Here is a 22501-nt window from a genome sequence, read left to right as displayed (position 1 = left end):
TTTGAGTCTTGGCAATGGATGCAATGAATTGAAATTCAACGCAAAGCAAATCAATACGATTCAGAAGAAGGTCTTTTTATTTTTGGAATTGTTTCGAATATATCTTTTATATTGAAACGATCGTTCGTTTTACCAATTTTTGTAAATTTGTTTTGTGTTTAAATTGTACAAGTTATACATTGAAATAACTCTCACCAACAGAGTGCCACACAAACGCTGTTTACTCCAGAGCAGCCCGAAATCCCAAACATTCCGTTCGCTGTGGCTTATTAAAACAATTCATAAATTTAAATTGAAAATCTCATCCAGCCATAAGGCTAGCCCAAAATGAGCCTCCAAAAGCCTACCACCTCTCCCCTCCTGCTTCTTTCACCTCCCGTCACCCATTACTGTGCGTTAACAGCGGACACGCGGAACAGTTAACACTTATCTCTGAATCTCGATCCTTGGCCCGGTCCCGGCGTTTGCATTTCCGCGCGAATTTTCCGAACGAATGCAAATCCCCATTTTCCCACCCTTGCAACAGCATGTTTCTTGCAGTCATTATTTTTTTTTCGGTCGTGTTTTTGATTCCGTTGGTACCTCAAATTTGTGTCCGCTTCCGGATGCAACAAAAGCGCGTTCGCATTCGTGCTGTTGTTGATGGTTTGCGTACCGTATGGTACGTGAAACGAACACCAAACCAGGTTTGGCTGTGGAACGATTGTTGTTGTTTTTTTGTTGTTGTGCACAAGTTTCGGCTCGGGAGCCGAAAGCCCTGCATGTCAGGCGCGAGTAATAAGCACCCGTTTTGGCCACAATTTAATTATTCTGTAATTAAAGTAAATGATACGGTGGCCGTATAATTTCATATTAAAGTAGCATTAATATGCACGTTCGCGACATGCCAGCCATGAGAGGATAAATTGTTCAGAACAGTACCGGAATAGATGGCTGATGCTGGATGCCAACAGGAAAATAATGTGCAAAATGGTTGTACGGTGAGCATAAAATGGCGAAAAGTGTGCTGTATGAAAAGGACCAAAGTAAAGATGGGGTAGGGAAACCAAGAAGAATAACATCGCGATAGCTTTAAAAATGGTCATGAATAAATTGGAAAATGGGGATAAATTGATATTGAATAATACCCAAGCCCGCCCCGGCGAAGTCCACAGCGAAAACGGAACCAATTTTTCCACACTAAATGCATCCTGTTGAGCAGCTGCATATGTCCTCGCTAAAGCGTTGGAAAAAAATGAATCGAAAAACAATCCCATGTTTCGTTAAATTAAAGTATTCATCCTAAAAATATTCAATTAACAAAGTGCAAGCACGAGCGGCGGCCAATTTGAAGTGCAAAAGCAGGGAAAAGGAAAACATAAACAGAAGGAAAATGTGTGTTAATGGACTTCCTGCTCACCATTTCGTCAGATTTATCCCGTGAGCCGAATAATAAGTGATGGACCGACTGGAAACAAACCGTACAAAGTGCGCTTTAGAGTCATTTTCCAGTCCGTTTTTTTAATTTACGTTTCGTTCCCATCGGGTCCGTTTTGTGTGATAGAAACAAAATTGTATAAATTATTGGCGGAATTTAAATTGTTATAAACGATCGGTGGATTAATTGTTGAATTTATTATAAAAACAAATCAAATCATTACCTTTGCCAAAGCACACACACACTGGCCAATTAAAGTCGGAATGGGAATTAAATTTATGTAAACCGAGAAATGGCATGGTGTTTTGCCTCGTGGAAATGAATACACATATCAATAGACGAGCGTGACACACATTAGGCGCAACACGGGACAGCAGAAAGGTGATGGAAATTTAGTACAAAAAAATAAAAAATCGATGGTCCATACCCATCCCACTAAGTCACTGTACACGCACCAAACTCTGGCACTCGTCGGGGGACGGGCGTTGAAATAAAAAGTGTTAAAAATTTGCCACCGGCCAAGTGGTGGCATGCGCTGATAACTTAATTAGCATTAAACTACCATCAATTACGCCGTGTCAAAGCGACGGCTTTGAAAGGTCCTACGTCCTTGCGCAACAGAGGTGTTTTTTTATTATTTTAATTTTTTTTCCTGCCGCGACCTAGGGAAACCATTTGAATGACAAAACCGGAAGTGCAAAACTATAGCCATCAACTTCCACATAACTTCCCCAATCGTCACCCTTGCGTGGGTGTTGGTTATGAGAAAAAATGGCTACCGAGTGGCAGAAAAAAAGTTACTTTCAGTAGTTGATTTGGTACCTGTGAAGCAAACCTTCAGCACATTTTCAACTGATCATGGATAAAACGTGCTTACATTTGCTTTCCAACTTGCCAAAAACAACACAACATTTTCGAATAGAAATAATGGCAAATTCAACTTTTATCATTAAAAAGGAGTTTTTTACTCAGTTTATTTTTCTTGCCGTGGTCATGCGAATACGATGAGAACTATCCACAACTTTTGCAACCTCGAATACGTTTTGCAGAAGATGAACTTAAATTTCACCCACCATTTCAACAAGCTCTCCCCGGGGAGTGCATGTGCGAGCGAGCGAGAGAGAAAGCGAGAGGAAAAACCAGAAGAAAAAAAAACTCTGGAAGGAGCCTCACACGAACACGAACTGCCAGCGTGAGCGGGGGAAACAAAGTACGGCCCCACGGCCAAACCCGGGAAGTTAATAGCATTTTTATTTGAATATGATAATGTATACAAATTAAAATTGTTTATTATAGAATTTTAGCATGCAAGTTTTAAAGCCTGGCAGATTCAACCTGCCTGCCAGTTGCCCCCGAAGACTGCCGGAGTGCAAATGCTCGTACGGCACGGCATTGGGACGGGACGATTCTCCCTTGTTTCGGTGGCAGCACGAAACACCAAACACCAAACAGTGCACCAACGGAGAGGCGGTGATCAAGATCGAAAGCCAATGGCTGCGGGTAGGCTAGCGGGGTTGGCCGTTGGTAGCTTTTCTTTGTTTGGTTAGGGAAAATTAGTAGCCCCGACTTGATGAAGTGGCCCTGCATGCATGAAAACGCATGGCGTCATGTTTTCGGTCCGATCGGTTCAGATTTGCGGTTCAGTTTCGATGTAAAGACGATGGAAATGATAGAATAGTGAGCTGGTGGAAGTGATTATTGGAATGTGGCCGGTTACGGGGTGCTAATGATTGGTTGCTAATGATGGGTGAAGAGCAAACAGTTTATTTTCCGGTGGGTTTGCTTTTCGTGAAGTTTTGCTGTAGCACATTGTCAGCGTCATGAATTTAAAGTTTGAAAGCAACAGGGAAAAGTGTGGTCTTGTGTGTACACTCATACGAAGTGTACACATAAGAGCATGGAATGATTTCAATAGCTCATAAAGTAGAGATGTCAGGTTAAAAAACGTCAGGCATTGTAGCATTACCTGAAAATGGAAGCCTCTGTTGGATTTGACTCTAGTAGATTGTGTGATGTCGGATAGCCCTGCCTGTCAATATGTGACGGATAATCGTCTGCTTGGTTGGCAGCGCTGATCTGTCAGGCGAAAGAAACGCGAGCTTCTTTCTGCCGACTCACTTTGGCTAGAAGTGAGTCGGCAACAAAGAATAAAAGTGCGCGCACGCAACCTAAACAACAGATGTGTATTCGTATCTTACCTTTAAGATATGAAGGTTGCCCTTGTAGAAGGGTTTTCGACCCGACCTTCTAGGTCACGCCGGCCATCAAATGATAGGTTCTTGTCCTGTCGAGTGCGTAAAGGCGCCACTGCTGACTGACGATCGGATCACCCCAAAGTTCCACCTGTAAAACTTATTTCACAGCTAATAGATCCATCTAGAAATGGAGCAAATGTCTTTCCTGTAAATAATGTAATGCAACAGGAAGAAAGTGGAAAATATGTATGGAATCGACGTAAAGTTTTATTATTTATCTTATAAAAACAAAATCTCTCTAAAAAAAATTGAATTGGAATCTTTTTAACCACACTAAAAATTCAACAAATGTAAGACTTTCTTCAAAACAAATCTAACTGATTATTCAAATCAATTTAAAAAGTGCAATCAAATCTTAACAGACTTTTTCCTCTCTCGTTGCGTGATTGATCCATATCACTCCCTCTGCGCTACCCATCGTTACCGCTCGTGCTCTAATTCAATTATTTTACGATGTCTTATCAATTAAAAGTCGGTACAAAATTGACCTTCCGCTGGGTTTATTTTCGGTACCAATGCCCACAATTTTACGACCCTTGGACCCGTCGCTACTTCACAAACAGTGCGTCGTGAGTACGGCGTACCGGAACAAAACCGGACGCACGGTGGAGGGAAGCGAGGCGAGACCGCTCGTAAAGGCGCTTCCTAATTTTACGCGAGCTCTTTTCGGTGGCGCTCGTTTCATTCGGCTTTGGGGGATGTGGAGTATCGGATGAAGGGCGAAAAGTCGGATTTACGACCGCGAGTGGCATAAATCATCGCCTATAAATTATGGCATTTCTTACATGCAGAACAGTAATCTGTTATAGTTGACCGTGGTGCTTTAACGGGTGGAATGAAACCATCGAGCAGGAGAAAGCATGTGGTGCACAACGGTAGAACAGGGCTGTCCTCTGTTTTTATATGTACGTGTATAGTGTATGTGGGTCCATTTTTAGTTTTAGCTTCTTTTATTTTCCAAATGAAAAGCCTCTCTGTCTTTCTCTTGGTGGTAGAGAAAACAGGCCTGTTGGGTGTCCGATGGGGCGATTTTATTTCCCACCCATTCACAAGAAAACTGTCTCGAAGCGGTCCAGCTACTATTCTGGACGAAGAAATCAGATACTCGAGGGTTCTATTAGAGGTGTTTTTTTTTTCTCTGCACTCTAAATGACCTTAATTAATGATGCCTACTCAACGGGAAAAACCCTCCTATCTGTAGTTCGCACTATTTTAGTACCTTTTCGTTTCCCTTCAGGTCGTGTGCGTTGGATAAGCTTTCGCTGGAGCGTTGAAGTAACTAGCGAGTCTTTAAGATAGGCACGTGAGGCACTTAACAAAAACAAAACAAAAAAAAAATGGTGATGGATCCGTTGCTCCCAAAGACCTTGGCTCTTAAGTCAATCACTCATCGTGTGGTGAGATTTACGTTCCTTCTTCTGCATGCAACTACAGTGAGGGCAATAAATGTAAAAATTGGAAGCGCTTCACGCACACGGCCGGATTGGGCCAATTCATCGTTTGGCTCGACGATTACGGTGTGACCGTGAGAGACAAGCACGCGTTGTGCGCTGCAAATGGTTGCTGGTGCTACGACGGAAAACAACTTAATGACGCCATCGGTTTGACAAACGGCTCCCAACCATTCAACCACGCATCGGGCAAACCGGATCGGATACAAAGAAAAAGGATCTCTAAAGTCAACCCCAACCGAATGGAGCATAATTCAGCTAGGGAAGGACTCATCCAACAAGGATGAAAATTAATAAATTTAATGCTCCCGGTCACGATTTTCCGATTTGTCGTTACGAGGCTTGTCTAGCGCTTTTAATCATTCGCCGCTCTCCAAATCTGCTTAAGCTTCCTTGCTTTATGTTTCATTCAGCGGTTCAGGAGGATTGAGTGATACTTTGGGTGGGAAAATCGGTTCTGAGTGTCAATGAATGTTGAAGCGACGCATGTAGGAATTGATGTAGGGGGCGAATATAGAAACAGCAACATGACACACATTTTTACACCCTGCAAATCACGCGTCTTGAATTGTTAGCTGATTTGTTGCCGTGCCACTGCAAAACTAAAATCCCGAAACCATACTTATGTTTGCTTGGATGATGTACTGCTGAACTGAGTGGAGCCGAAAGGAAAGTGCACACCCGGCAGCAAACCCGGGTGGTAGGGCAACCATAATTTCGGGCAATAAAATTAGAATCAAGTCGTAAAAAGTTCACAATCGAAAGCCATTAATCTGGCAGGCACGAATTGGTGCAGGGTTGAGGCATGAGGGGAGTTTTTGTTCTTGCTTTTGTGGTGGATTAAATGTGTCTTATTAGTTTTTAACACGTTTTTCGTGTACCTTGTTAGAGGAGAGTTTAGCGGAGGCATAGTAGGTTAGCACGCGCTAGATTTGACAATCGAGATTTGTACTTCCTTATTGGTGGTTTTTTGTGTGTTCTCTTTAATTTTAATAGGCAGTTGAGTTTAAGGGTAGATTTTTTTTACAAAACGATGGTTTTGTAACTGTTTGCTGAATTTTAACAATCATTTCATTGTCTTCTCTAATGGTGTACTTGTTGAATGCTGGATGAAGTATAGTTTGTGAGGCAATATGTTGATTTTTTAATAGTTTTGTCTTTTATTGAAGTTTGAGAACATTAAAAAATGACTATCAAGACTTGTACAGGCTGAAACAAGCGAGTACAAAAGCAGTGCAATAGGGAAACGTAAGCAAAAGAATAATAAAAAAAATGTAGGGGGTCAATTGAAAATGAAAATGGATCTTGTATAGAAATAAGTAAGAAATAAGTAAATTTTCTGTCTAACAACACTAAAAACATAATAAAAACATACACGTAGAAAGATATGAAATAGAAAACTATCAACAAACAACAGAGAAGTAATAGTAATAAAAAAATTTGAAAATAACATACGAAGTAACAAACAAAGCTCTGGAAAAAAGGACATTATTCTGAAAAATTAAAGACAAATTTAAACAAAATATGCTTAATATAATTGACTTTAAAATCTACAATCAAAATGGAATCTATTTTAAGCTTTAAACTTATTGACAAAATATATAGCAAAACAAATAACGATTTCAGTAAAGTTTCTGAAATTTTTAACTTTTTAATCTAAATATTTACATTTCAAAAGCAGAAAAAGCACATAAAGAAGAAATAAGGAAAAATGAAATGAGCAAGCAAGATTAAACAAATACCAATATAATAAATTAATATAACAACAAAACAAACATAAACAAAAGACACGCAAAATCGGTAGAAGGTTACGATACGCGTGCAGAAGAAAAACAAATAAAACTTGAACTACTACAATCAGCGCGCTGCCATGCTGCCAGTGCTATTCCAGGCACTTTCCAACCGTTTGGTGTTTTATGATCATGTTTACTGTTCATGTTGCTATCCCATTTTATTCTTCATTTATCTGTTTCTGTGCCCCCTTCCCACCGGCCATGCCCATACCGGGGCAACATAAGTTTTAAACGATCCATAAACGCCCGCGTCATATCTGTGGCATGCAAAATGTGGGTCGTAATAAATGCCAAACCAAAAGCACTGGACGAATTCCTCCGCTAAATGGGGGAAGAAATATGAACACCCAGAATATGGCCGGACCGGTCGTCTAGCAGTAAAAGGCTGTACTTTGACTGTCAATAAAAACTCGCTAATTGTGGTGGCAAAACATTTGCCGAGGACTACGGAAAGCGCGAGAGTGAGACTATGTGAGGCAGACCAACCGTAAAATTCCATTTTATCGCTTGTTTTCATGTACTAGAAATAATTTCAAACTTTTCTTGCTTGTTTTCGATGGTCCGGTGGGTTGGTTTGTGGTGGATTTGAAGCACTGCTTCATCAGGATAATGCATATGTCCGCGAAATGGATAATGTCGGATGATGGCTTTGGGACGGAGGTAGCCTATCAGTAGCTAATTTTATAGAGTCAAAAGAGCCGTCACCATACGTTGGGTAACCAATTTGAATTCCGTGCCAAAACGAAACTCATCCACTGTCCAAGTATGGTTTAAGATTTTATTTCAGCCCAGTTTTCGAGCATCCATTTACCGGATGAGTTCCCGCATCGAGGTTGGAGTACGTAATCTTGGCTTGGATTAAACGCTACTGTTCACTCCGGAAACTAGTACCCAACCCGTCAGTCGTGTCACGATTCCTTCGTAAACTAGCAGTGCGTTGTTTGTTATGAGCGTCCCAACTTGCACGTACGACGACCGAATTCATATCGCACATCATCAACCGCCCGTTTTCCTCCTCTTGCGGGTGTTGTTAGGCCTTGCACAAAACCAGCAAAAGGCTGCAAAAAGGGACACCATTTTTTCAATCAATCTTCATTCATTCTGCTTTCGCATTCAGCGTATGCGATCGTATCGTCAAAGTCGAATGAACCTTTTCCTTACCGGCCTTTCGAATGGCGAATGAGTGCTGTAATTGTGTTGTAAGTTAGTTTCAATTTAGAATTCATTGCAACCCTCTGACACATTTCGGGCCAGGGTTAGTTGGTTCGTTCAATCAGCCAAAGATTTTTCGTACAAGGTCTTCGAGTGTTCGGATTTAATTTACCCATTTTCCTGAGGAAAAAGTGGAACACAGAAAGCAGCTCCAGCAAAGCCTGTAAATCGACGACTTTTGTAGCGGCGCGTGAGAGATTTACAAGTCTAATGCCATCCGTGTCGCCGGATCCGGCACGAGTTTCCGCGCATCAGACATTCGGAGTGTGCATGCCGTTTGGTTTTGGCCGCTTCATTCGTATGGTCAGCCCCTTATTAGAAAGCTGGTTCGAATAATGGATCGAATAATAATTTCGCTCCAAGTGTGTCTCGCTGCCCTAAGAGCAAGGAGAGAAAATCGCGTTTGATTTCGTAACGGCGATTTGTTAGTTCGGTAGGCTCGTTGACAGGATCAACTGACTCTCGTGCTTGCTCTCTTTCACTCGCTCTCACTGATGGTATTATTTATTCCGCTCAAGTGTGTATATTTTACGATTATGGGAATTAGAACTAGTAAATTCTGGTACCCCGTCTGTTCAACCCCTTTTTTTGAACCCCTCAGAGTCGTGTGAGGCTCGTGTGTTACATTGTTTCGGTATTTCCCCTCAGGCAAGCGGCAGTCTCGAGTCTGGCAAACGGATGGGTTCCGAAACCAATCTACAAATTCCCGCCAACACTGACACCGTACGCGATGTGTGAGAGCGTGTGCTGTGAGGACGTTCTGTTACTGCTCGGAAATGTATAAAGTGCGAGGGTCGTTCCCATGCAGTGCGACATGCTAAGTCCTTGCAGTCGCTGCTTGAGGCTTTTGGTTCGATTGCATATGTAGCAATGGTCGGTATTGGTAAACGAAGGTGGAATGCGAGTTTGAAAGTGTTTAAGATTTTACTTTAATCATACTTAAGGGTCCTTTTTTCATGCGATGAAGAGCTAGTGAACTAGGGAACTAGTGAAATCTTTTTGATTAACCTTATTTTTATCAAAATATTCCTCATTCAAATTTGCCTTTGTGTGTGCTTTGGGCAAAATTTCTGTGTATATCCATATGTTGCACATCGAGTTTTTACCGCTTAGAAAGTTCAAAAAAAAAAAAAAATTGCCCTCCACAGAAACCTTAGATTGTTACACTCAACGGTTACGTGCACTGTATGAGCATAGAAGTAACGTTCTCTTACCATATGCTTTTCCACTGGGAATAAAGCTGCATGCCGCCATACAAATTGCGACACGAACTTCACCCAAACACATGCATTCGTTTGACATTAAAGCGTTTTGTTTGCAATAAAGTCTGCCTTTAAACGAGAGACTTTCTACCAAAGTACATCCGTGTGAAGCTTCATAAAGCTAAATAGAAGAAATAGAAACAGTGATGTCGAAAAAAAACGGTCTTTTTTGTTCTCTCCAGTATTCGCGAATGTTGTCTTTCGTACTGGAAACTGCTGTTTCGTACGCGCCCATTCCCATTGTAAGCCATATGGTTGGCACTCGTAAGCCACAGCCGAGTGGGTGGAATTTATGCTTCCGTACTTTGGTCCCTTCGCTTGGCGTTGGTGTACGGGGTGCCGGATGCAATCGTTGTGCAGTTGGTGTGTCGTTTTGTTTTTGCTGTTGCTTTATCTTGGCTTCGTACTGGAAGTTGGTTGCCAGGATCGTGCATAAGCTTTACACGTATGCTGGGAGCAGCACTCATATGTTGCGAACTTGTTGGCCCATTATGTGTAAAGGAATCGGCTCCCAGTGCGGGAAGTGGTCGCGTTGTTCTGGAGGCTTGCATTTAATAAGAAAATATAAAGCGGTCCTAATTCGGGGCGATAAATACTGTTTTGTTGGACGATGGATGCTAATGAGAAGGGGACGATTTGTATATGTTCGCTTTCTCAGGTACTTAGTGATCCTATAAGATATTTTTAGTTATACATTTTAACACGACACACATTCATAAATGTATTTTAAATTCATGTCGCAAAAGTACTTAATTAAGAGCATAGTAACTATCGAGAAAATCACATACAATAATTACTATAAATCATAGAAAAATTGTCAAATGATTCTTCAAATACAGAAATGACTTTCAGCAAAGAAAAAACCAAAAATCGCACACACAATGCAAATGACCAACACGATCGAGTTCGGTGCCGTTTCGTGACCGAAAGTAGCCGCCATATTTCACGCCTTAACTAAACTGGTCTCTCGAAAGTGGTCTGCTTCGAGGGAAGAGGAGGTTGTACTATCTTCGCCATCGACCAGCACCGGTCGCCCGGGCCACCTTTTCCGGTGGCGGTTTCGGGTGCTAATGTTGTGTAAACATGCTCTCGCGCTAATAGGAGGCAAACCATTTCATTTGTCGTTTTTAATTCGCTCCGGTTATGGATACGGTTCGTTACTGTGCCACCATCGCCAGCAAGGGGTTGCAAAATCAAGAAAGAAAAAAGAGGAAGATCACACCAAAAAGAAAACAAAGCATCTCGGTGCTTTTTTTCAGAAAAAGGTAACAAAAGTAAACTCGGCAAAAAAAGGAAAAACCCTTAATAGTGTGACACGAAGTGTGGAAAGAAAATTTTACACCGGCCAAGAATTTAGCACGCGAAAATCAACACTCCGTGGTTTGGTTTTTTGTTTCATTTTTAGTTCCGCTTTTTTTGGTAGTGACTGCTATTGTGCTCCGCTCATTATGAAATAATAATAAGGTTTTCTGGCTAATTTGTAATGTTTTGCTTGACGTGTACTTTGTTTGCACCTGTTTTGTCGGAGAGTGGAGAAGGATTTTCGTTTTCTTTAGGCAAAAGATATCGACACTGCTCGACACGAAGGACAAGGCTAAGGAAGCAACAAAAGCGAGCTCCAGTTCTTCGAAACTCTACCACTTGTGTCTGCAGTACAACAGATGAGCCACCAGATGGACAAGTTGAAGATTAAAAGACAGTTATTCAGTTAAAGGGGTAAAAACAGAAAAAAACCTCAGCAAGTAGCACGGGATTAAGTCACCATCTTAACCCTTTTTCATCGACTAAGAGTTAGACAGGCGAAGAAACAAGAAAGAAAACCCCCAGAACGACACTCTGCTCAGCTAGCCACCGCGAGCAAAAGTCCCAACGCTGCCAGAAGTTTCGACATTTTAAAACCACACCACGACCTAATGTTCCCACACCTCGGTGTCGATGCATTAAAAATGTATGTTCGCTCGGGTTTTTGAATGGCACTCGAAACCGGTGGCATATTCGCTTCGGAGTGTGACTCTCGTTGGGACCATCAATTTGTCATCTTTCAGCTTGCGCGAACGTTTCGCGGCCAATCGGATGAAATGTGCCCCTGGGGGACCTGGTCATGGGAGGTTGGTAACATAGGTCGAGAGGGAAAGAGAGAACGAGAAAAAAAGGAAGTGCCAAAGGTTGTTCAAACATGACCCGACAGTGGTGGCAGTGGGAAGATTGTAAACGTTCATTGCCTTCGTAAAGCGAGTTTAAAAACTGGTCACACCCACCACAGTAGCAGAATCGGTCGGGTTTAAGTTTTTTTTTTTTCTAGCGGTAGAAAAACTTTTCTCAAACAAACTCTTTTCATTTTCCGGTGCTGTTTTCACGGTGCTTCTTGTGGTCGTTTAAATTGTGCTCATTTAACTAAAAATGTGTAAAGGATTTTTGTTGTTGTTGTTGCTCTTTGCCGTTACCAGCCCGAAAGCATCGTTACATGCCTGGTATGCCTGGAAGTGTTTGTGATAAGTTAACGCTTTGCGTCGTCCGTTTATCCGTCCACTAGCTTAGCAGCTTCCGTGTTTTCATCCGTTTGCCAGTATTGGCAAGTTCAGCTATTCGACGACAAAGTTTTATCGCCGCTCGGGCGTCTGTCACAACAATTACAGCATCAACTACAACTGTTTGTGATTGTCGGCAATATTGGTAAATCGGTTTGTAGGAAAAGCAGGAGCAGAAGGGGATAGTTTTTGGGGCAGGAGTAGCAAAATCCGTTTCAGTAAGTCTTGGCACGTGCTGGAAAAGACAGTGAAATTGATCCTTTCAATTAAATTCCTTCAAGTGGAAGAATGTTGAGAAAGTTTATTCGTTGGGGAAGTATGAAAAACGCTCGAATGCTTTATGTTAAAAACGTTGCATTTATTCTTCTTTTTGACTCAAGGACCTCCTATGCCACACCAGCTTTGGAATGGTTTACTAAAATCGCGGATAACCACGTAGTTGGATAGTCAGTTCTCACTATGAGGTAACGGTCCGAATGATATTTGAACCCCGATTCTGACGTGTGAAGAATGTTAGTTGATGATAGTTGCCATTAATCATTGACCTCGAACAGTCTCACCATCCGTCAAATTTACCGCGTTCGAAACCTACCTTCTTCTTAGCTTAACGACCTCTAAGGTCATGCCGGCCATCGAAATGGCTTACTAGATTGCCGATACCACGTAGTTCGTTAGTCAATCCTCACTACTGGGAGACAGTCCGGATGGGATTTGAACCACGGTCCTGCCGTTTGAAGATCGGCGCCGCTGTCGCCTACACCATCTGGCCGCCCACGGCCCGGTGTCGTGGGTCGAAACCTACCTAGCTTAAGCATTTATTTGCACTCATTTGCATAGGTATCGGTTTACATCTACGGAGAATTTCATAACATAGCAACTTTCTGCATCCTCTTTCTACCTTGAAACCCTTTACGACCTAACAGACCTAGAACGAGTTCCACTAGCTCACATCATAATCAATTATGAAACCGTTTCATTGCGGGTCTGATTGACGTCGATTATGGTTTGGGCTTCACCTAAGTCACCTGGAAGGGCTGGAGTGTTGACACAGTGACACAGGTTGACATGCGGTGATTAGATGCGTGATACTGTACAATACTTTCTTAAATAGGTTACGTGCAGAACGTTTATAAGCAGCACATCAATCACACTCAAGGTGTTTCTTGAATAAGTTTCGTCCCCCCAAAAAACGAATGCTTCTTAAGGAAATGAAAACGAAGTGTTAAAATAAAATTATGTTATTGATAAAACGAATTAAGATTGTTGTTCGTTTTGCGTTCAATTTCGAACGCTTTCCTTCTGTTTTCCATTTAGAGCGTATCGCTTCTATCGGTCTGTAGCGATAGCGAAAAGCCATCCCAAACGGCCGGAAACATTTCACCACGGTAAAGCGGAAGGAAATTTGTTAACGATCCGAGGATTAGCCTCGTTAGGAAAAGCCGCGTTTGTGTGCGTTTGCAGTGTGCGCCTTAGTAGCTGTAACGAAGGAAAACTATGGTTAGACCGTTCAGTTTGCGCCTTTCCTTTTCAATGAGCAGCGATTGCTTCTAACGAGCATGAAACTAATAGTTCACCCGGTTGCCGAGGCACAAACGCGCGTTGGGCTTTGGGCCGGAAACATATTTCCCTTTATCGCTTCCCCATTATCAGTGACGCGTTCTGGGCGTGCGGTGAAAGTGTGCCAATGCGAATAGTGCCCGTAATGGACAGGTGAATACGCAACGGGAAGTATAATGAGCGGGCTAGGGAGGGAAAATGTACATGGACACGTGTTTTGGCAGTGGACGTTCGAATGGTTTGAAATTGTGTGTTATGTTGTCATTCGTTTTGGTTCGTTTTGTTGTTTTTACTGTGCTGGTGGGCCTTTCAAAGTGATACATCATTTTGCGCTCTGGAGAGGTGTCAGAATGAGCAGGAAATTTGATCGTATCATAAAAGTTGAAGGCAAATTATTTTATTATTGTAAGGTTGCGAAGGATTGCATTGAAATGAATGTGATTCCACTTGATGTAACTCCCTGATAACGTTGATTATTAATTGTATCCGACGCGGATATTAATTGCATCCGATGCGCACGACTTTTCTATGAGATTTAACTTAACATACTTTATTTTGTTAACATACTTCATTGTTAAAACCGGCACAAAATTTGAAAGAAAACTTCAATTTCTTACAAACATTAAATTACCCTTAAATAAAATGGGAATTGCACCCTTTAATTCTATCTTAATCAGAGCATTTTATCTTAAATTCTTTTCCCTCTATTTTTCCGATCCGGCTACTATCGGATGCTTTCCATTTCAGATGGTGAACCGATCAAACTTCCGGATAATTTGGAGAGTTTACCCCGGGCAGACCATTTCCCAACCCAACGACACCGGTGGAATACCAATGAGGTAAGTAAGCGAACGACAGACGAAAGGCTTCTAGTCTTTTCCAAACTGCACAGATCTTATCGACAGATTTTCCGAGTTGTCAACTAAAAATGCTGTGTTTATTGTTCTTATTTTTCCGTCTGGACATTTTAGTTTATTTTTATCCTAAGTATAATTTAAAAATCATGCTAAAAAAAATGTGGCGTTAAAAAGCTATTTAACCCATTTACTATTGCTCCTCAATCCGTACCAAAAAAAAAAAAAAAAAATGCAACTAAAGCACAACTGCTGCTCTTTAAAAATAAAAAAAAAAAATCTTCAAAACTTTCCCAACCCACCCTCAAGTAACTAAGTGTGGTTGCGCTCCTTTCGCTTTTCCCGCACATTGTTTACCTTCCTGGCCACAGCCGTGTGGAACGTCGTGTGGTCGATAAAGCGGCAGCCTGAAGGTGTTTAATATTTTCGATTGAATTGTTTTATATACACTCGCTTTATTGGATTACACACACTGCTAGATGCCGTTGGTGTGTTGTCGAAAACGAAAATAAAAACAAACCTCGGGGTTTTGGGCCGTGATCGGCATTATTTTACTGCCTCGTTTTGCCTTGCATCATGAGTTATGGTTTCCCAAACTTTTGTAAAATAATGTGCAAATACGAAACGAAAAGAACCCGACGGTCCCGTACAGACATCTTCCGAAAACTGAAATTGGTTTCGAATCAAAGGTGGAATTGTTAACTTTGTATCCTTTGCTTTCGCACACACCACTGGGTGTGTGTGCGTGTATGTGTCCCTGTTATCCTTTCGCTCCTAGCTGGCCCGTGTGGAAGTCGGTATTATTTGCCATTTTCCTCAATGATTTCGCTTATGTTCACGTACTTGAGTTCCTTAGTTCGGTGGTTTGCCGTACCGAAAGATTGTTGTACGACGTCAGCATAAGTGACAGGCTGACTGGAGGGCACATTTGAGGCGGTGAGCCACCCTTTTTCCGTTGCAATAGGCAATGTAGGGAGACGGGCAAACTTCTGACGTCTTGCTGGGTGCACCAGCTCAGCGTCGCTCAGTTTTTATGTACAATGTAGTTTGCACTCGAACGCACATTGGTGCCGGAGCTGAGAATGGTTAAGCGGGCAAAGGTTGAACGTGGCATGGTTCAAAGCCGATTTCAGGCAACGTTCGATCGATGCACAGCGACAGTAACAAACAGAATATTTGCTTTTACAGTGTTTCGTTTTATTGTTTTTCAGAAGTCAAATTAAGATAATACAGAAGGACCGTTTTTCAAGAAAACTAAGAAAGGATTGTAAGTCCTAGATTTTTAAACCCAATTTTATCTTCTACAAAGTGAAGTAATGTTGAACAAAAATTATTCATGTTTGGATTTTTCACGAATCTATGAAACTGACATATACTTTATGCTGTCACCTGAATCTGTATAATTCAAATATTTTAGTCGTCATTGTATCTACAACGAAACGAACGAACATGTGCAGCCCTTGCATTCTGGTGTACTGATGAGCAGAAAACAGAAGCAACCAACTATTCTAGCCAGCGCCGAAATGTGCTCCGATGCATGTCCACATCGCACTGGGAGTCTGGAGGTAGGCCGAAGTAAATAGCCTTTGGGGGTCGTTTGGTGTTTCGCGGTTGGGTGGAAAATCACCTCCTAGCTACTCTCAACCAAAATACAACCTACGGTAGAGAACTCTTTGCCTGAAGAGGGTTGTTGATTTTATATCTGGGGAACTCCAAAGCCGTTCCACCCACTCGAACACAGGGTTACCGGAAAGGGTTGGAAAGAGTGGAAAAAAGGTGCGAGAAACATAAACGAAACCTCAAAATTTGAAACTCATCCCACGTGCTCGGCCGTGCCTGGTGGGAAGGCTTGGAGGGGGTGGCTTATTTGCGCGAGCCGAGGCGGAAAATGTGTGTACGCGAGCAATAATAAACTCTTGCCAAAGGATTACTAGCCGACAGCTAGAACTGTTTAGGAGGACTGTGGGGAAACGGTGAAGGGTTCCTGTTTTCCAACTGTTTAGACAGTGAATTGAGCGTGGTCCGATAGACAATCCTGCCAATAATAAGTGTCCCCCTTGTCCGGTAACGAGGTGTGTAGCTGGCTGCAATGAATGACCATGCTAGTGTTGCCCGACCATCCCGACGGGAACACTCAGTCAGCCGTGTTTGGGTCCGGCGAAATGCTGGTTCGCACTTATGCAACCACTGTCAGGCACGCGAACACCGGTCAAGATGGCTTGGTACTGGGGCAGGTATTGGCGTTGGCCCGTTCCCATGGGGAGATGATGATGTGTGGTTTAATTTTGTGTCCATCGTAGCATTCGTCCAGCGTAGTCGTACTGTTCGCGCTGGGTGCCTTGAGGGCTTCCGGGGAGAAGTTCCGCTGAGCTTCCGCTTTCCCGGTGGTGATAAAATTCATATTTTATAACCTCATTTAGGCCGTGCGTTTCATTAGGTTTTGGAAAAGGGGTTCTGAAGGCTTTTGGACTTTGGGTTTACAAATGCGTTGGTGTTTTGTTGGTCAAGCTTTGGGATGTTAATGTGTTTGGAAATGGGTATCGCGTAGCAATTCCTTAATAATGATAATATACTTTTATTTATTTTTATCAACATTTTATTTAAATACAACTATGGAAATTGTTGCTGTTCCATAGTTCTACTGCATTCAGGCAACAACCGAATATTAAACCTTAATGCAAGTGAGCTTAAAGGTATGCAGGAAGCTTGACAATGCCTAGATCAATATCAAAACAGCCAAACGAGTCACATTATCTTCCAGACGGCGTCATAAACGTCTCACGGATGGAAGAATTTTTCATTTTACAACCCTTGAATAAGAGATCAATGTTTGTCCCATCGGGAAGGCAGGAAAATATGTTGCTAGAGAAACAAATAAAAAGACCTGACCACATTTATCCATTGTGTCCCAAGATTCGTATACCTTTCCTCGCCTTACTGTACTCCCAGTTTCGATCGGTTCGATTTAGTGCCCTAGGAAGGAACAATAGAAAATCGCTCGACCACAGCATCCATGGGCCAGGGTCACCCAGAGTAAACCAACACCAGACAGGCATCGATAAATATTTTGTCTTCCCCTGGAGTATAGAAAGAAAATAAAAAAAGAACGTACAGTGCCATAATAAACCGTTCTTGTTGTATGGTTTCAGCCTCCCAAGACGGCATACAGCGCTTGCATCGATGCATATGATTTTTACCGTCCCGAACGGGGAAGGACCAACAACTCGCTCGTGCAACAGTCACCAAAACCTTGGGTTAGCGGAACCTCGGGTGAAGTCGTTGAAAAATGTGGTTCAGCTTCCGGGAACGAGGCGAAAGTTCCCATAACTCTCACTGTTGTTTTGCATACATGGGGCTCTAGAGAAAGTTATTCGTCGTTCGTTTGATGGTGGCAAAGATTCATCGATAGCGGATTTCCCGGACCAACTCCTTGTGTTTAAACCACAAACGCCAAACGATAAACATAATCCCGTACGGCCATACGCAAGGAGAAAGAAAGCAATTCCCGGGTCGAAATGGCTTGAAGCCAACGGAGTGCTCGGGACGTATGACCTTCGAAATAAGTGTATTCCTTGGTGCGGGAGAAACCTTTTTCGATGTGTAAGAGCATCGTTTACAGCTTTGTCGATTGGTAGATGACAAAGTTGGTGATCGGATTTGAAGCTTTATAATCGCTGCTAGCACTTAGTGCTCAAAGTTTGCTGAATAAGGCTTTTTTTCTTTTCTAAATTGCAATTCAACCGCTCTTTTTATTGTGTGTGAATTTAGTCATTAAATGCGCTCATCATACCTTATAGCATATTGTTTTTGATACAAACAGTGTTGTTTTATGATCTGTTCTTAAGGACAAGGTTTTCAAGCAATAGCATTATGTGATATTATTTGTATTTCCTTGTTTTCTTCACAAACACATAAATGGTTTGAAGTCCAACTTGGTCTGCTTGGTTTCAGTGTGCCATCTTTTAGCAGTAACATATTCATTTGCCCCGGCACTGAGCTGTGTCAAAGTGGCAGCACTACTAAACACCTTTGCTAATTAAAATTTACACACCATAAATAACGGTAACGGTGGCCAACGGTACGCGACATTTTCCGGCTCACCTTTCACAACGGGCAACGGGCACAGACGGACACTGGCTGAAGGTGCAGTTAATTTCGCACTTGAAGGCACTTACGAGACACCAGTTGAGCAATAGGAATGTGATTTTAATGACAGTTGGACGGTTTGTTTGGAGAAGGGTTCTGATGTCTTTTTTTTTGTGCTTTAGCTTGGTCACTGAAAGGATGATCCTTGTTTGGTTAGGGTTTTCCGGCAAGGGAAAGCAATGGCCGTGTGGAAAGCGGATAATCTCAACCAACTAAATCCAGCCCATGCCTTCAGGGTACTGAACGGCACGTCCGAAGTGTGAAAGGTTACGGGTGAAAGTTGTCCGAAGGGTTGTTGTGGTTATGCGCTGGACGAGGTAGTGCCATCGTTCCGATTTTCCGAGCTCACAAACTTTGGAGTCCGTGAAGGTTGTTTTTTTTTTTTTGCAACAACACTGGGAACGCTGGGAAGCTTATAGTAAAGCAGGATGTGACCGTATGTTTAGATTGTTATGTGGTCGTTTCTTTGACCGTTCAGATAGGAACGGGATAGAGCAGTCCAACGGGATGAGGATTCCCTACCTGGGAGCGAGCTGTAGGTTCATGCATGATGAGCTAAAAACCTCAAGCTGTTATGGTGTTGGTAGCCGATTGTGATACAAACTAACGTCTCACTTGCTACGCGGTTGCTTCTCGAGTCCAATTAGGTTTCCGGTCCCAGGACTTTCATCACGATAAGCAGCCGCATCTATTCAAAGCGCATAACTTTACGAGCGCTTTACCCGTACGCGTATAAAGTCTCGCTCATGCTCGGTCGGTCTGGGGGAGTGGTTGTCGGTTGGTGGTTACGATATGCGAGGCTTACTTCACTCAACGAAATGAACCTTCACCGTTGTGTTAGCGCCAAGTGCATGTTACGCTAAATGATCTCATATTCATCATCGGTCCCTGAAGAGAGTTGCTGTTTCTTGGCTGCACAACATCAAGCGTGTGTGCGTGTGCCATGTTACCGTACTTAAAGTTGGCTTACAGGCGTGTTATGAAGAGAGATGCACTGTTGAAACAAAACAAAAGCAACGTGTTGTACATACGTTAGCCAAAAGCGTTATCATATTTGTTATAAAAATCATATCTCATTATTCGTGAAAAAAGCATTTATAGTACATAAAAGTTACAAATATTTTTATACTTTACAAATAAGTCCAATGTAAAGTAAACCCTTTTTTTGAAAACAATTGTTTTTTGATGTGCAGTACGCACTTCGGTTCCTCATCGAAACCGAAAACATTCTCACAGGAAAAATGTGCATCTGCCAGGCACCAGTCACATCGACTAAATTCGAAATGTGATAGTTAACGTTACTGCTGCTTCGGCTTGCTGTCTACGGTTTAATCCTCCATTTGTCTCCAACTACGTAGGGTTTGATGTAATACCTGCCAACTTCAAACAGCACGATCGAAACACACACACACACACCTCTTCCGGTGGTCTCGTGCGGTCGAGCATAGGCCAAAACTCACGAGATATAGCGTACACAGTGACGCGAATGGCATGCAAATAAGCTTGAGCAACCAGAAAGCGAGAAATTCACTGCTCAGGAAGTCGCGTACATATGGCCCCCGATGTATGTCCAATTTTGATATGACGAGGGCGCCCATCCCGGACAGACGAGCATACACGGTTCTGATGGAGATCTTACATTGGAAGGGGAGCTAAGGAACGTAGCAAGTAGGCTGTTGAAGCTGCATGTGATGGAACGATGAGACGCAACTGAGGAAACCAGAAAAAGAAGACAGTAAGAGCAGCGCTAGATAGAGAGAAAAGGAGAGAGAAAGGAAGCGAAAAAAGATGAAACAAGATAAGGTAATCAACCATGCGCCTCCATTTTTTCGGTTCAGAGTCTATATTGTGTGTATGTGTGTGGGCATGGGTATGCGAATGATCACATAAAAAGGAAACATATTTCCGTCGAGGAAAAAGAGTGCAGGCCGCGTGGTCCTCGTTTCCTTACCCAACATCACTACCAGCACGCCCCGTTGGATTGAAACGTGGAACGGTGAAAGTTTAGTTCCGAATTAAGTTATTCTAATTTGATCGTAAAAATACACGAAATTGAAATGGTTTTTTCTTACTCCTTCGTTGCTTTCATGGCGTACAGTCCTGGGGCATAAAATTCGGTAAAATATGTGCAACCACGGTGACCACGAGCGGTACGCGAGTGGTAAAAAAAGGGGGGGAAAACACAAATACACCGAACGCACTGCACGGGAGGCTAGAGATATAAAAAGGCAGCTAATGCTAAAGGAGAAATCCATTCCTCATCTTGGATAAAAAGGAATGAAACAGAGGAGAGAAAGCATGTGAAAAGAGTCGTATAACAGTGTATGAGTAAAGTGGATATGATTGTGTGGTTTTTCGAAAGAGCGTTTCATGGCTAAACATACTTTTATTTCCAATACACCTTCTGCCTTTGAAACCGTCATTCTTCGGTCCTTATTTTACCGGAAGTCTCACAAGAAAAGGGTATGAAGTGGAAAATTGAATGATCACGTACTGTTTATGATAGTATGTTTGGACTCCCTCGCTCACTCGGCAAGAAAAGCCAGTGAGCAAACTCACGTTTAGTTGCTGTGTTGCCACAGTTCTAAACTTCCGAGTTGTTTTGGTGGTTGTCTGTTAAAGTTTTTCTTTTGATGCTGTGGAGTGTTCAGTTTGGAGTGTGTTTGTGTTTTGGTGTTCAGTTTGGGAGCGAAACCACTCGTTTGATGGGTGAAATGGGTTTAAAAAAAATGAGTATCCAATTTTTAAAGACAAGGCTGGATGAAGTTTGAATATTTTTTTCCTGGGTTCTTTGCCAGCGTAAATAATTTAGTGCACATAAGCAAAAGCATGAGTAAACTATTGGCTAGTCACAACAAAAAAACCCACAAAAAAAGAGAGTTTGTTTTCGGGGCTCAGAAATTCAGATAGTCAAACAAAGGATTTCACGACAAGATATGAGGAACGAGACACGTGCATGTCTGGACACTGATGTTGTGGTCGGTGCAGGAATCCTCGTTCGCTGGATGAAAGAATCTCCTTTACGATCAGATAAAAGGCAACGAATGTGCACTACTTCCTAGCTTCTTGAAGATACAACGCCTTCCAGACATCCAAAAAAGCTCCTCAAAAACGGACATACGCGAGACAGAAAAATATTAGGAACGAGAGAGAGAGAAAAAGCTTATTCTCAAGGCGACAGAAGCTCCATAAATTTGCACCAAATAAAAGAGAGGTTAATTTTATCTCCGCTTCACTCCCGCTTCGAATTTTTCGTGTTTTTTCCTCTTTCCCTACGAGTGCTTCATACATTTAGTATCCCATTTTTTCGTGGATTCTTTCACAAGCAAGTGGTCAAAATTCGTCGCTCTCGACGTCGTTTTGAAACATACATTAAGTGATTTCTGGTTCAACTTCGTAAACACCCGAATGAATTATTGGCTACCCAGTTTTTAGGATTTTTTGTTCTTCGGTGCTGCGAGAACGCTTTCTTTAAGATTTTGTTTCTGCTTCCCAGTTCCACGGTTTGTGTGTTGTGTGCGACTATCTTATCTTATTTCGGTCGTTGTGTTTCAGATGGACATTTATTTGCAATTTTTAGCTGGCGTCGCTTGTTGTTGCGCGCGAGTTCCCATTTCGCTGCCAAACGAAATGGAACGAATATCAGAACAGAAAGAATTGCAAAAGCAAAAAGAAAAAAAATCACTCTCTTCTCTTTCTTAGGTCGAGTGAGGTGAATTATGTCTTAATTTATGGTCAGCCACTCACATGCAGTCCCCGCCCCTCGCCGGTCACTGTGACAATCTGGTACGGTGGCGGGAGCAATGCTAGGACTGACCTCGCACTCGGCAGCGATAGGAAAAACACACGGGGAGGCGATTTTCCATCGGGCCATTTGTGTGGGCCACTAACATAATGTCCACTCGGAAAAGGGCCGATTTTTATGGACGACGTGAGGTGCTTTATTTGCTTCGTTCAGTCTTCAGGACAAATGCATACACACACACACGTTCTCACACGGTGGTGGTTCTAGAATAGGAACCGGGG

At 42.4% G+C, this 22501-nt stretch overlaps 1 protein-coding gene across 6 annotated transcripts in view; it reads left to right on the top strand.

Annotated features, from left to right (window-relative positions):
- LOC126561272 (uncharacterized) overlaps nt 1-22501 on the top strand; it is a 125367-nt gene that overhangs the window by 80574 nt on the left and 22292 nt on the right. For all 6 annotated transcript variants that reach the window (XM_050217248.1, XM_050217244.1, XM_050217246.1 and 3 more), the window contains one exon: nt 14223-14314. In XM_050217248.1, coding sequence (XP_050073205.1) covers nt 14223-14314 — 92 coding nt within the window. The remainder of the gene's footprint in view (nt 1-14222; nt 14315-22501) is intronic.

This window comes from Anopheles maculipalpis, chromosome 3RL (genome assembly GCF_943734695.1).
Source record: "Anopheles maculipalpis chromosome 3RL, idAnoMacuDA_375_x, whole genome shotgun sequence".
Classification (NCBI taxonomy): Eukaryota; Metazoa; Arthropoda; class Insecta; order Diptera; family Culicidae; genus Anopheles; species Anopheles maculipalpis.
This window is presented reverse-complemented; position numbering and strand designations above follow the sequence as displayed.